This window comes from Malus domestica, chromosome 11, assembly GCF_042453785.1.
Source record: "Malus domestica chromosome 11, GDT2T_hap1".
Taxonomy (NCBI): domain Eukaryota; kingdom Viridiplantae; phylum Streptophyta; class Magnoliopsida; order Rosales; family Rosaceae; genus Malus; species Malus domestica.
In genome coordinates, this window is record NC_091671.1 from 3,307,590 (window position 1) to 3,323,231 (window position 15,642).

Here is a 15,642-nt window from a genome sequence, read left to right on the forward strand (position 1 = left end):
GATGCTTGGCGTTTCTTGCTACACTTTGGTGATAGAGAACGGACACGAGGACCCTTTCGTGGTGCCACCAATTCTTAACAATTTGGTCGGCAACTCAAAAACATTTCAACTCTCTTTTGGAAAGCAAAACACCGACTTTGCAAAAACAGACTTCATCGTTAATGGACTGGTTGAAGACCAACCGCTCTCCAACCCAACAATTGCCTCAGTCATACCACAAACACCCGCTACCAGTCTAGGCAAACAAATTACCAGTCAAGCAACCCCCGCCCCATTGACACCTTCCCAACAACCAGATCAACAACCCAAATCAGTTGCACCCGCCATAACTTCAAAGAGAGTATTGTTCCCTGATCAAACGGACAAACCTGACAGGTAAAGTTTTCCTGACAATAAATGTTGTCATGTGTCAATCTTAATAATTATACTTGCTTCTCTTCAGTGTAAATCTAGCCAATCATGAAAAACTGTCTACAAAACTTTTTGCACCACTCTTTCGCACTCTTCTCCATGGCTATCATGTTTCTCTTTAACCTTATAAAATTTACCTTCATTAACAGCAAAAAACCTCGCCCCCAGCAAACAGACACAACCAATTCAGCAAGAATTGCTAGAGAATTCCACAATCTGGTTGTCCCCAAAATTGAACCGGCCGACAAAGTACCAATAGCCGCACTCAAGACAAAAACTCAGGCAAAAAAAACCAAAGATAGGTAAATTATAATTTGTTTTTCACACCCACATCTACACAATATCAATGATGGCAGTATCTGCTAAATTATTATTTATGTGTTTTTGCTATAGTGTGGAAGATGTCCGATCTCAGAAAAAGTGAACACCCACAATCTTCATCATCGAGTGCTACAGGATGTGCAACATGTTTTTTGGGTTGAAAATTTGTGCTTAAAAACTTAGGTGCTGGAACAAGAATGAAACACTTTTTAATGTTTTTTGTTAGTGCTAAAACAAGTGGCTAGCTTGCAAGACATATATTTAACCATCTTAACTGCAGAAGCAAACGAACTGTCAACTACATATTGCTTCTGTTTCTTCAGTTTCTTATGGGAACAACCCTTTTGCATATTTTTTTCTTTTAACATTTGTGCTTCGGAAATGTTTTTTCTTAATGCTAAAACAAGTGGCTAGCTTGCAACACATATATTTAACCATCTTAACTGCAGGAGCAAACAAAGTGTTAACTGCATGTTGTTTCTGTTTCTTCAGTTTCTTATGGTAACAACCTTTTTGCATATTTTTTGCTTTTAATATTTGTGCTTCGGAAGTTAGCTGCTTAAACAAGTACTTTAACATTCACTTTCATCCTACTAATTGTGTAACAGGAGGGATTAAAAAAAGGGCAGAAATTGTACATACAGAAGAACACAAACTTTATTCTTTTCTAGAGTTCCTGTTGGATCAGTGGTTCCCATCAACATATAACTCTGAGCACTAGAAATTTTCCCTTTTTTAAAACTAATATTTTCCTCTTTCTTCAAGAATGACAAACGATGTTGCAAATATGATTCTTCTACACGAATATGAGAAGACATCAACTTAAACGTGTTGTAATCATCATCCATCCCGCCGTAGCTTAAGGCAATTGGAAATACAGAACATGCAAGGAACGAAACCCATCAAGGAATTAGAAATAGTGAAAAGAAACAAAAATTTAATAGGATGTTATATAATCCGTAGACATGTATAAAAACAACAATATGGCAGCCATTTAAATAGATAGAAATATAACCTTACTTTTGGCTGCTGCACGCCTATTGCAAAAAACACCACTGAGTATTTTCCAGATCTTTCATCAGTAACTCCATGAAATAATCTTTCGGCACCACTCCATGGTATAGAAAAGCAATTAAATTCCTATTGGACATAGAATTCAGTAGGACTCAAAATTGTTGTTAAAATAACACTGTTAAAAATTTGAGCTTTACTTACTGACTTTGTGTCTTATTCATGCAGTTACGCTTGAAATGTGTCTTCTTCATGCAGTTACGCCTGAAATAGTTGGTTCCCGCAGCAACGTGCGGGCTTATTTCCTAGTTTAGTCTAAAACTAGCCTAAACACTAACAGATCGGGGATGATGTGGACTCCGTTTGCTTGACGAGGTCATTGAGGAAGAAGCTCGGCTGTTCCTGCACTATAGTTGAAGTTGAAAAAGTGAAGCCTGTGGAGCCAAAAATAATCATAAGGCAAGATTTTTGGATAGAAGAGGACAAAAACACTCTTGAGGTATAACAGAATTCCTACGCGCAAGCAGCGGGCAATCATCCCTCAACCAAGTCAAAAGTGCCCAAAATAGGTAACAATTCAAAACATATCTCATCAAATCCCTTCTACAAGGTAACTCCCAAAACCTATTTCATTCCATATATTTTTTTTACCTCATTTTCCCTTTTTTAGCTAATCAATTAACTATTTATTTTATTCATTCCATAACCTCCCAAAAACATTCATTTTATTATGTTAATTAGCCAATTAATATATTTATTCCTAATCAATATATTAATTTCTAATTAAATCGCCAAATAACACCCAAAAACATCCCAAAGGCCGGTCACCTTTTTTCCAAAGGGGACCGGCCATACTTTATATATTGAGCCCAATTTTTTCTCCAAATGATTCCTACGCGCGAGCAGGGGGCAATCATCCCTCAACCAAGTCAAAAGTTCCCAAAATAGGTAACAATTCAAAACATATCTCATCAAATCCCTTCTACAAGGTAACTCCCAAAACCTATTTCATTCCATATATTTTTTTACCTCATTTTCCCTTTTTAGCTAATCAATTAGCTATTTATTTTATTCATTCCATAACCTCCCAAAAACATTCCTTTTATTATGTTAATTAGCCAATTGATATATTTATTCCTAATCAATATATTTATTGCTAATTAAATCACCAAATAACACCCAAAAAACATCCCAAAGGCCGGCCACCTTTCTTCAAAGGGGACCGGCCATACTCTATAAATTGAGCCCCATTTTCTCTACAAACTTAGGTCCACACTCTTGCAAAACTCCAAAAACTCTCTAAACATTTTTTCTCCCTAAATTCTAACTTTGGCATCGGAGGTTCTTGGGCCAAAGCCCCTCCATTCATCGTGGGCGCGTGAGGCTCTTGGCCTTGACCCTAAAGTGTTAATTGTTTTGTAGGTGCAATTTTGTCCAAGAAGAAGAAGGCGGAAATTTGCATCCACAAAACAATTAACACCTTAGGGTCAAGGCCAAAATTGCACAAAACATTTAACGTCAAGCATAGCGCTCAATGTTTTGCCTCGCCATTCAAAACTGTTGATCATAGGCACAAATCAAATATTGAAACCCAAATCTACAATGCTCGAGCCTTGATGCTGATTTCATGTTCTTCGATCCTTTTAACCATATTTCATCACAATATTACTTCATCTTGTTACTTGTAAGATATTGTAAGGGCACATTTCTATTTTTAACCTAATTTCTTTACCAGGGAAAAGATTAATTGGAATACAATTGTCAAAGATTGGATCCCATAACATTATTATTTCTCAACTTAATAGTGTATAATAGACAACCATACGTCACTTTACATTCCTCAACGGATAATGCTAGGAAGACCAAATTTTTAAACCAAATTTACAAATCAAATGATGTGTCACCGATAGGAAATAAATATGTTAATTGACACTTAACTAATATGAGTTAATTACTAACTAAGCAGGTGTGAGCAAAGTGTCCTTAGAAGTAGAGAAAGAGAAGGTGGAGGCGATCAGAAATGGAGTTGATGCCGTTTGTTTGGCCAAGTCGTTGAAGAACAAGCTTGGCTTCACCACCGTAGTAAGTGTTGAAGAAGTAAAAAATGGGGAAGAGAAGCCAGCTGAGCCAATTCAGTTGGCGTCAAGCTATATTCACTATCCACATTATCCAGCTGTGCAGTACTACTATGATGGATTAGGCACATTTACATAAAGTTAGGCTAAAGTATATAAAATTACCTTAATTATTTGGTCAGTCACAGTTTCATATTCCATCTTTAAAATATTTCAATGTCATACCTCATCTTACGAATTTGTTACAATTTCATACCTTCCGTCAATTTGTCTGTCAATTCTTCCGTTAAATAGTGATGTGACTTGAGACAAGACCCACTCTCTATTAAAAAATTAATTAAATATTAAAAACTAAAAAAATAAAATCATTTTTTTTTACCCACCCTTATCCCCTTCCCCAACCCAAAACCAAAACCACCCCAAACCCAGATTCCACCCGTGCCAACATCTCCCCCCACCCCACCTTCCTCGGCCACTCATCCCACTCCCCCACTCTTCTCCTCTCCCCAAAAACAAACAAATTTTGAAACAAAAAAACCCAAATTTTTTTTTGCAGGTGATCGATTACGCCAATTCCGTCTATTCTCTCCCCACTCTTCTCTTCTCTTCTCTTATGGCCGATTCTGCCGTTGTTCCCCCCCCCCCCCCCCCGACGCCCCCACGGCTCGTCAACGTCGCTCCCTGCCTCCTTTCCCGAACCCTAAACCAAAACCCAAAAAAATCCAATCGAACCCGCTCTCATTCGACCCCATAACCCAAGCACAGCTACCTCTCGTCCCTTGAGCCAAAACCCACAACCCCTTGAGCAAAGTCGAGAGTGGGTCCCATCTCAAGCCACATCACTATTTAACAGAAAAATTGACAGACAAACTAACGGAAGGTATGAAATTGTAACAAATTCATAAGATGAGATATCACATTGAAATGTTTTAAAGATGGGATATGAAACTGTGACTAGCCCAATAGTTGAGGTAGTTTTATGTAATTTACCCTTAAAGTTATTTTATTCTAGATTCTCATTGTAGCAAATAGCCAACCCAAGTATAAGCACTTTTACCTAAGCATATATATACTTAAATACTTTGAATCTTTTTTTATATATAAATGAGAATGATGAAGGATCAGGCGAGTTGAACTACAAAAGTAGCATTATTCTCAAGGTTCTAAAAGATGCTACCCGCTAGTTGGACGGCGAGCTGGGGTCTAGCGCCTAAGCGGCTAGAAGGACGCTTAGGCAGGCTAGGTGGATTTAGATAATTTTTTATATATTATTTATTTTATTTACATAATTTGATGGTCTGAGGAAAAAAAGAATATTATCCAAATAATTCATATAACATTTATATATATATATATATATATATATATATATATATATATATATATATTATGTAAATCTCAAACTTTTGAAAAGACAAAAAGCCCAAGTTGTGGGTGGTTTCAATATTCAACACCGTGTGCTATCCCATCTCTTTCACATTCCCAAAGGTGGAGTCCCAGATAATCATACCTTTTGACTCCTTGAAAATTGAAAAGCCCATTTCTATTATACCTTTTCATTTCTTCTTCTTCCTTTTTCGTTTCGTCTTCTTCCTTAGCCCTTTAAGAGCCCTTCCAGATCCTTGAATCAGTGAATCTGCAGCTTTCACCATTTCAAATTAAATGTTAAATACCCTCTCTCTCTTCTCTCTCTCTCTCTCTCTCTCTCTCTCTCTCTCTCTCTCTCATTTGTTCATAGACGGCAAGCTACAGAAGTTGTTATGTACAACAACGAAAGTTTCAGATTTGTTGCGAGAGTTGCAGCAAGTTTAGGATTTGTAGCCGCCTAGACTGCTGCCTAGCGCCGCTGGACCACCTAGCAAGTGCCTAGGCGGGCGCCTAAATCTTCCCCGCCTAAAGTAAACTCTTTGGCCTAAATCGAGTCGGGGCTCTGCCTAGGCCGATTTTTAGAACACTGCTTATTCTTTAATACGGACAAAGTGGTCAAAAAGAACCAAAACCCAGGAATTAGCCATCAACTATAGAAGTAGACTACTTCCTTTCTGCTCGTAGCGATTTGAAATTACTAACTTCCAAATAGAAAAAGGCTTTTTATATTAGCATCCCATAAAATGTTGAATGCACCCCACATTAAAATTTAATATTAATAACTTATTTACTCTATTATGCAATGACAATTTTGAGCTTATTAGGTTTGTAAAAAATAATAAAAAAATTTATAAATACATCTCAAATCACTTTTAACGTATTATTTATCTACTTCAACTATCAAAATCCCTATCATCCTCCATTGTTGAATAAAACCCCTAAGTAATGAAACTACAAATATGTTGATTGAGAAAAAATATTTTTGACAAATGGAACATGAAATCGGTGTTTCGAAAGCTTTGAAATCATTATTATTGTTATTGAAAAACGTTCAAATGAACCTAAACATTTTTTCAAATCATTCAATTTGAAATCATTCGGCAAACTAACGTTCAGATGGTTTGAAATTATTTGGCAAAATTAAAAATGAATGTTATAAGATTTGAGATATGTGGGGTGTATAAAAAATGTAAGGTGTGTGTAGAAAATGTAAGGTGTATATTAAGAATGTGGGGTTTGAGGGTATTATGGAGAAGGAAGTGGGGAGTATTAAGATAATTTTTAATTAAAAAAAGTAAATGTGAGGTTTATTCAATGAGGTGCTCATATAATAAGCCTAGAAAAAACCTATGTCCCCCATCTCCAAAATTTAATTTAAATAAAAATAAAGAGATGAAATTGGGGAGACGAAGTCAAGACCCACAAAATAAGACAAAACTGAAAAGAAAAAAAGAAAAAAGATTGGTTTAATTTGTTTTGTTACATAATTGCATACATGTCAATACAACATTTTGATATCAAGCTCTTTGAAACTAGATAGAAATGTTAAAAGACTTTTTATAAGTGAACTCTTTTCTAAAACTCTAAAACACGGAGGGATTGGTTTGGTATAATTCTTTCTTGTTTCGACTGCGAACATGTACAATGATAAAGTCATATTTTCTTATCAATTGGGGAAATCAAAGAAGAGCGGTTAGGAAAATTTTGTGCATCGCTTATCAATATCGGTACTGTTCAATTTTCACCGGCCTCGCCAATTGTTAGTGCAAATATTTAAGTTCCTCCGACCAAGGTATAAAATATCGATGATATTGGAAATATCGGTAGTCCAAAAATACGGAAATATCGATAGAAATATCAGAATATTATCGATATCGATAAAAATTGAATAAAAACTACGGAAATTGTAAGAAAAACTTGGAAATTTTTATTGAAACTTTGCAGGATGTTTATTTAGTCAATTATATATTAGTTTATCACAAAAAATTGGAAGGAAATGCATTGCATGATGGATTTAACTGATTTAAGTTGATTATATAGCGAGCTGGCAAACATTGTGAGTGTAGAAAATATGTAGTAATTAATGAAAGAAGTTTAAACGCACCATAATCATTTATATATAATGAATCTACGTGGAGCAACAATAAAATAATAATTACACAAATGTAACAAATCTGGAACTTTCGATGTCGTACGTAGCAGCAAAACCTCGACGATCCTCTGCAGCTTGCCGTCTGTGAATAAATGAGAGAGAAATAAGGTATTTAACATTTAATTTGGAGTGGCGTGAGCTGCAGATCTATTTATTCAATTTGAAGCTCTGAAATGGCTCTGGAATGGATTTCAAATGGCTCTGAAAGGGCTAAGGGAAGAAGAAGAAACGAAAAGGTGTAATAGAGGGTTTTCAATTTTCGAAGGGTCAAAAAATGTGTGATGATCTGATACTCCACCTCTGAGAATGTGAAAGAATACCACGCGTGGCGCACAGTTTTGAATCTTGATGAAACCACCATTATTTTTGTCTTGTCAAAAATTGTACAAGTTGTAAAAGTTGTCAGGGTTTTGAATTATTTGGATGCTCTTTTTTTCTCACACACCACCCACCACACACACACAAAGAGTCAGAGACTCTCACATCACACGCCACCACACATGCACACAGAGACCTCAGTCTCTCTCACTTGATCCTTCTCTCTTCTCCATTCTCCCTTCTCTCTCTCTCACACACACACACAGATCTCTCGATCCTTCTCTCTTCTCCCTTCTCCCACACACACGCACAGAGACCTCAGTCTCTTGATCCTTCTCCCACATGGCCTTCTGCTCCTCCCTCGCCTTCCTCCTCGTCCGCGTCTTCCGCCTCGTCGGCGCCGTCTCCATCTTCCGTGACCTCTACGCCCTTCGTAGTACTCCGTCAACAACATCATCATCACCATCTAAACCTCGTCTTTCTTTCCCTTTCTCTCAGTGCAGCTAGGACAGTGGAACCCAGGAACTCTCCGGCGAGGCCGTGAGTGTCGAGGAACTTTCCGAACACCTCCAACCGTTTCACGGCAAACGCAAGTTATAAAAACATTCCTCTCGTCTTGTATTTCATTTTGATACCTAGATCGGAGTCTAGGGTGCTCTTTTACAGTCGGCCGGAGTTGTAGAAGCTCTGGCGTTCTTCTCCGATTCGCACTAGCCTAAAATATCGCGATATTTGGACAATATTTCAGTGGATACGTGTGAAATATCGATGTCTCACAAAAACGATATTATCGGCGAAATATCACCGATAATATCGAAATTTCAGACATTGCCTCCAACAAGCAATTATCCAATTTATGTTTGTGAAATAGGACACCAACTTTGCTTGCCACCAATAAGTCAAAATTTGGAGGGTGCGACCTACAAGAAAACAGTGCTACAATCAAATTTAGTTTATAAAGGTAAAAGAGTCTCATAAAAGAGAAATCTTGCAAGGGTTTACAATAGATTGGATTACTCCCCATTTGTCAATTAATTTTATGGTGAAATCTCATCTTTCTTCATGTTGGGTCAGATTGACCCATATGTGAAGAGTCCCATAATGCCAATTGATGTCTTATCATTTTCCTCCGTTGTTTGTGAGCTTAAGTGACCTTATGTGAGCATTGAAGTCCAAAGTGGCATTTATCTCTCTTTCTCTCCCGTCTTGTTGTATATCCTATTTCGTCCATATATTTGTCCTTTAATTCTAGAAAAAATTAAAATTGAAAATTAAAGCAAGATAAACGTCAAATGGATGGAGTAGGATTCTCTCTCCTCTTTTTTTTCCTCTCCTTCCCTCCTCTTCTATTTGAACGGTTACGGTTAAACTACGTCAACATCTTATGTTAATTTTTTGTAAAAAGAGAAAGACAAAATAAAAAATGTATGAGGAAAGAAGGGAAAGAAATGAAAAAAAAAAAGGAAGGAAGATAATCATAATCCCAAATAAGCCCTTACATTTTTGTTTTGTTCAATTTATACTTTCGTCTCGCATTTGCAAGATCCATGACAACCAACAATTTCCCAAAAAATAAATAAATAAATAAAACTTTGACTTTTTCAACGTGCCCTTATAATATCGGTTGCATAAAAAAAAATTAAATAATTAAATGGGAAGTTTAGTTTACTTTGTGTCAATGTACTCATTATCATTTAGTACGGATTAATTATCCTCTCATATCCTACGGAACTAGTACAAAACAGATAAAGCCCCAATAAATAAGGATGTGTTCTAGATATTTTGGGTCTTCCCCTCATTTAAGTGACAAAGACTAAACGGGTGGATCAAATTAACATTGCATGCAAATGCACGGTTGATCAATTGTACCAATAGCCAATTAGACTCCACCATGTTTTTACCAGGATAGACACACACCATCAACACTCACAGAGATGATAATGTATTTATCCTCTATCTTTAACACAAAATTAAAAATTATAAAACTGAAAATTACAAGTAAAATAGGTATCAAACGGGTCTTTAAATTTTGCTCACACATGACAGTATTTTTTTTCGCATTAGCAAGATCTATGATAACAACGGGCTTAGACTTTTTTCGATTCTACCCTCATAATATCCCTTTGTAAAAATTAAATGGAAAGTTTAGTTTGCTTTGTATTAAACCCATGTACACATATTCATTATCATTCAAGTAATTAAAAGCGTTTACTTGCATTCAAAATGCTTTAAGACTCAAAGTTTTGATCGATAAATTTTATCTATTAATTATCTCTGATATCCTATGGAACTAAAACGAAACACGCAAAGCTCAAACACCTTGGATGTCACATCCCGGCCTGGGGCGAATCACTTCCCGGGCCCGCTTCATCACCGTTAGGGGTGGGTTCAAAAAACCGAAAACCGAAAAAAACCGAAAACCAAACCGAACCGAAACCGAAAAAACCGAACCGAACCGAATTCTTTTGGTTCGGTTCGGTTTTAGTGATCTAGAAACCGAACCAAACCGAATTAATTAAATTAATTTTTTTATTTAATTATTTGTTTTGGGTATTATTTTCTAAACCCAATTTGTAAGTTAAAATGTGCTAAACTCAATGTGTTGCCAAACTTTAAGCTCAAAATATTAAAAAAATGCCTATAAAAACTCTAAACCCTAACCTATTATTTCTCCCCCATATAAGGTTCCAGAACCAAACCTCCTCCTGAAGTACATACATCCATCTCCATAGCACTGTCTACTTCTGCCCCAACTTTCTTTTCCAAATCTACTCTCATATAACATGTAACAGAATCCATAGACATTTATTTCGGGTAGATTACTTGGGTAATTTGTGATGGAAAATAATCCAACACACACTAAATAAATCCACCCACACATTACTTTTACTAATTAAGTTGTCAACATGCAGTTACAAGCAAACAACCCTGATCTTTGAACAACATCATACAATTAAACTTTTCTAAGTCATTTGTACGATTTTTGTGTTGTGAGGTTGTTAGTTTGGACTTTGGAAGACTTGATTGATGATTTTAGTTCAACTTTAAATGTTTATTTTCTTTGTCTTTTATTCTAGTTAGAATGCTTATGTTATGATTGTGTTGGATATGTTAAAATTTAAAATTTCAATGTATTTCATTTTTTGAAAAAATAAAAAAACAAAAAACCGAAACCGAACCGGAAAAAACCGAACAGAAAAAAATCGAAAAAAAAATGAACCGAACCGAAATTTCGGTTTGGTTTCGGTTTTGGCAAAAAACCGAACCGATTTAAACCGAACCCACCCCTAATCACCGTAGCACGATATTGTCCGCTTTGGGCCTTGACCACGCCTTTACGGTTTTGTTTTTGGGAACTCACGAGCAACTTTCCAGTGAGTCACCCATCCTGGAAGTGCTCTGGCCTCCATCTCGCTTAACTTCAGAGTTCCTACGGAACTCGAAGCCAGTGAGCTCCCAAAAGGCCTAGTGCTAGGTAGGGATGAGAATGTACATTTAAGGATCACTCCCCTAGGCGATGTGGGATGTTACAATGGTATCACCCTGACCGGAGAGAGACGTGTTGGCCGTCACGTGAGCGTGACGTAGCCTTGTGCGCAAAGCAGAAGCAATAAAGAGTAAGGAAATATGAACAATTTAAAACCAAACAACTAGCAATCCTAGTTAAGAAAGGATGCTAGTGAGAGTCTAAGTGTATGAATACACTTTCAGAGCAATGAGAAAGTCTAGTTGTAGTCAAGTAGGACAATTACTAAGATACAACACCCGAAGGTGAATCCTACTTCTTCGAATTCTGTCAGAACACCGTGGGATTTCTCGTGGCCACCAAACTCTGCTATCTAAGACCTGGAGGGGCGAAAAAACAAAGTTGAATGGGTCAGTAAAAACATTCTTACACGAAAACCTTATTTTTCTTTGAATATACTAACCCCTCGCCGTAAAACAAGTATATAGATACTTTCCCAGAAAATAGAATACATAAATATATATATAACCAAATAAGCGATTCAGATAAGAATAATTTCATAGAAATATAACATGTTAGCCGGAACCCCTGTGGTAGTCTGTACGGCTGAATTCATAGCTCAAAAGTCAATCTAACCAGAGTCACTACAATGACCTATACGACAATATACTGCACAAGAGTCGGAACCAAATGCAAAGGTTTGTACGACGATAATGGGTGTAATATAATTATGCTCAATACTACTCTCACATAATAGCCGGGCTATAAATCGCTAGTCACCTACGAGTTGGAACCATAAATAAGGTCTGTACGACAAGACTGTACACCTAAATTGGATCCAATGTGAGCATATGGTGCGGGAGGTGACATAATAAATAGGCCTCTGTCATATCTCTGGCTAAAATCACAATCACCCTTCGTGCAGTTTTATGAGCTCAACAATATTCAATTACATATCACATCATCGACAATTCACATAACCAAACATAACTTACCTGAGCTTACCTGAGCCTCCACAGCACCATGCAACAATATGCATAATTATGATAATGCATATACTAAAATAAAATATAGGCATAGCATGGCATTTCAATCACATTTTCTTAAATACGTTTTTTGGGAAAAACGTCAAGTGTATATATATACACTACTGAAAATAACTGCCCACTCACAAATATGCAGCTGGGTCGCAACCCCCATGCCTAGCCTGGCTACGCTCGTCCTCCGGATAAGTCTCGCCTATAGAGGCAACAACTATATAAACGTCACTTTAATGCACATATACAAAACTATGTAATAACTCTTCATACATAGCTCATATTGGGTATATGAATATACCACAGTGACCTACACAATCTCAGGATCATCCCTAAATTTTTAGAATAAATTTTTGAGGCCTCACGCGTCGGCGAGTGCACGGCCCCCACGAGCGGCCAACCCTCACGGAATCCTAACTGCCGTTAGGAATATTCCATGGAATATTCCGTTAAAGCTAACGAAATCCTTCTAAACTAACTAATGGCGTGAGAATATTCTGTCAGACTTGACGGAATATTCCTTTATCTCCTACCTCCAGCTCCGGCAACCGTCACCACCGCCGGAAACTGGGCAATTTTTCAAACTCTTTAATCTTGCTCATTTCTTCACCATTTTTCATGCAATTTCCACCAAAATGAAGTTTAGGAGGTAAAGAATTGTGTTATACCTCTTTCACGCCTCAAATCACGTGAAATCAAGTCGAAGAAGTCCTCGAACTCCGACGACCTCTGCAAAACTCCGTTTTCGAGCTTCCCGTGACCCAAATCCTACCAACGATGCACTCCGAGCATCGTGAGGACCTCCTTGAGCTCACTGTGGTCCTAAAATTCACAAAAACTCAAGGGTTTAAAAGTTGATGAATAGTGCCCAAGTCGAAGGTTCATTTTCCAGGGTTTTCTGACGTCCAAAATTGTTCCAATTTATGCCAAAATAAACCAGAGGACTAGGAGATTACCTTTTGAGTCTTAGAATAGCTTGAAACCTCCACGAACTGGTTTGGTGTACTGTACACCCACGGCTCCCTTTCAAACTAGGGTTTCTCGAAGGTTTCCTTGCTGAAAATGGATACCACTCGACTCGTAAGAATCCTAGGAACACACTGGAGACCTCAGAACCTTCGATCCGTGTTGTTTTGGGTTTGTTTGTGTGTGTCCGTATGAGTTCGAAGGGAGAGAGAGAGTGTGTGTGAGTGAGTCTGAGAGAGAGAGCACGGGAAGGAGAGAGAGAAAGGGTAGGTGGGTGTGTGGTTCAAAAGTCACCAATCAAAACTAAGAGAACACTTAGTTCTAATTGGATCCAATAATAGAGGAATAGAACTAATAGGTCCACAACCTTAAGTCAAAACCACAACACTCCATAATAATTCTCAACGGCCAAGGGTATTTAGGTAATTTCACGCCGTTGATAATTAAATAATATACTTCTCTAGGACGGACTGTGACATTAGAAGTACCCAAGGTTTCTCTTTGAATTAAGGTACTTCTTTCTCAAAAACACAACAAAAAAACATAAATTAAGCCCCAACAAATAAAAATGTGTTCTATATTTTTTGGGTTTTCCACTCCATTAAGTGACAAAAACTAAGCGGTTGGCTCAAATTAAGATTACATTCAAGGTTTTGGTAAAAGATGTTTCATTGAGATTACATGCAAGGTTGATCGACCAGATTGGACGCCACCATAGTTTTTTTTTTTTATCTGAATTGTCTCACAGCGACACCATAAAATTTTTGCAATATTTAATCAAGTCTTGGTCGTCCACTTGAAATTAATTTATATTTTTTTCAAATTCCATATGAAATGTAGGACCGATGCCCCCAATAATTAAGTCAAATAGCACACCAACCTTATAGGTGACTTGCCAATTCAACATCTGTCTCTTGCACACCAAATGCATACCGCGTCTGACCCGGTCCAGTGTGAAAATCTTGGTTTTCAAGCAGATTCTTTGTATATATTAACGGTACTTTAAGATATACTCGTTTTCGTGGGGACACAGAAGTCAACAAGAAGTAATACTGTGTAAAAATTAAGCTCCTATAAATACCTTATCATTGGTTTTTAAGAGTCATCCAAGTAGCCCAAGTAGAAATCTAGAGTAAACAGTTCACAGATTCATAAGACTCATTTTCTGTTCCCGAACATGAAGGCAAGCTTTTTCATTTGTTCAGATATAACGTATATATTTAAGTATTCCATTTCTTTAGAGAAACGATTTTGTCAAACATGTTTTTTCGTCAAGGGAGTGTGTGTGAGAGAAAAGATTGTGCGAAATCACTCCGTGTTCTTTATTAATTTGAAATTTTCACCTTTGTTAAGCCAAATCAAACAGGCTTTTAACTATATATGATCTTTGTATATGCAGCAAAAGATAGTCATGAAGGTGCAGCTGACCTCCGAGAGATGCAGAACCAAGGCCTTGAAGATTGCTGCAGTTGCCAAAGGTATGCATCATTAAAATCAAGAAGCAATATGGTGACTATCCAAATGATCATTGATCATTCATATGAATTATTGAAAATTAATTAAATAATCAACTAATGATGAGTCACTGATTAAGCAGGTGTGAGCACGGTGTCCATACAAGTAGAGAAAGAGCATGTTGAGGTGATCGGAGACGAAGTTGATGCAGTTGACTTGGCTAAATCATTGAAGAAGAAGCTTGGCTTTGCCACCATAGTAAGTGTTGAAGAAGTGAAAAAACCGGAAGAAAAACCAGCTGAGCAGCCTGAGCCAATTCAATGGGCATCAAACTATATTCACTATCCACAGTATCCAGCTGTGCAGTACTACTATGATGGATCCTACAGATGGTAAATTCAGCAATTCAAAATTAAGTGAGTTTGACGACTCAGCAATTCGTGGCCCCTAGTTTGAATCGGCTGTTGGAAAATATTAGTGTTTATGTTTATTTTATTATTTAGATTTTTCTTGTTAGTTTAGAAATTGGGTATAGCCCATCCGAATTAGGGTTTCTTAAGTTTAGTTCTCTATAAATATTATTTGTAATTTAGTTTGAGAAACAAATAATTCACAATGTAACCTCTTAGAGTTTTGTAGTCGTTTCGGTATTCTCGTTTGTTTAATAATATTCTTATTATTGTGTAGTTTTGTAGTCTTCCTCCTGCAACAGACCTCAAGAATCATGTTGTACACATTTGTTTTTTACCGCAGGCCCTCTCAGTGCCAGTGGTTAAATAACTGTTGTGGAAAGTGTAGTTTCTTGTAATTTTGCTCTCTTATGTGATTCTTATCTAAATTTTGTTGATTACAGTTTATGCGTTACTTTTAATTAAGGTTACCGTTACCCATATATCTTTGTTAAATATTGTTAGTGTAAAATTGGCAATTTCTAACAAAATGTCTAAGTCTGTAACGTTTTAAACTAGAGGTGTGCTATCCACACACCCCAAATTACTTCTCACACACCCTTTGTTAATTTATGTTCGTTGATTTTCTTCAATTCATCCGATCCAACGGTCG

At 36.9% G+C, this 15,642-nt stretch overlaps 1 protein-coding gene across 2 annotated transcripts; it reads left to right on the forward strand.

Moving 5' to 3' along the window:
• Window positions 1-14,169: 14,169 nt before the first annotated feature.
• LOC114819442 (heavy metal-associated isoprenylated plant protein 16-like) lies at window positions 14,170-15,266 on the forward strand. Of its 2 annotated transcripts, XM_029087991.2 has the most exons (3): window positions 14,170-14,308; window positions 14,525-14,603; window positions 14,723-15,266. In XM_029087991.2, the coding sequence occupies exons 1-3, from the start codon at window positions 14,303-14,305 to the stop codon at window positions 14,974-14,976; spliced, it is 339 nt and encodes a 112-aa protein (XP_028943824.1). In that variant the 5' UTR covers window positions 14,170-14,302; the 3' UTR covers window positions 14,977-15,266. The 2 variants fall into 2 exon arrangements, with proteins under 2 accessions (XP_028943824.1, XP_070664793.1); XM_070808692.1 differs by lacking the exon at window positions 14,170-14,308 and having other exon boundaries at window positions 14,519-14,603.
• Window positions 15,267-15,642: the final 376 nt, after the last annotated feature.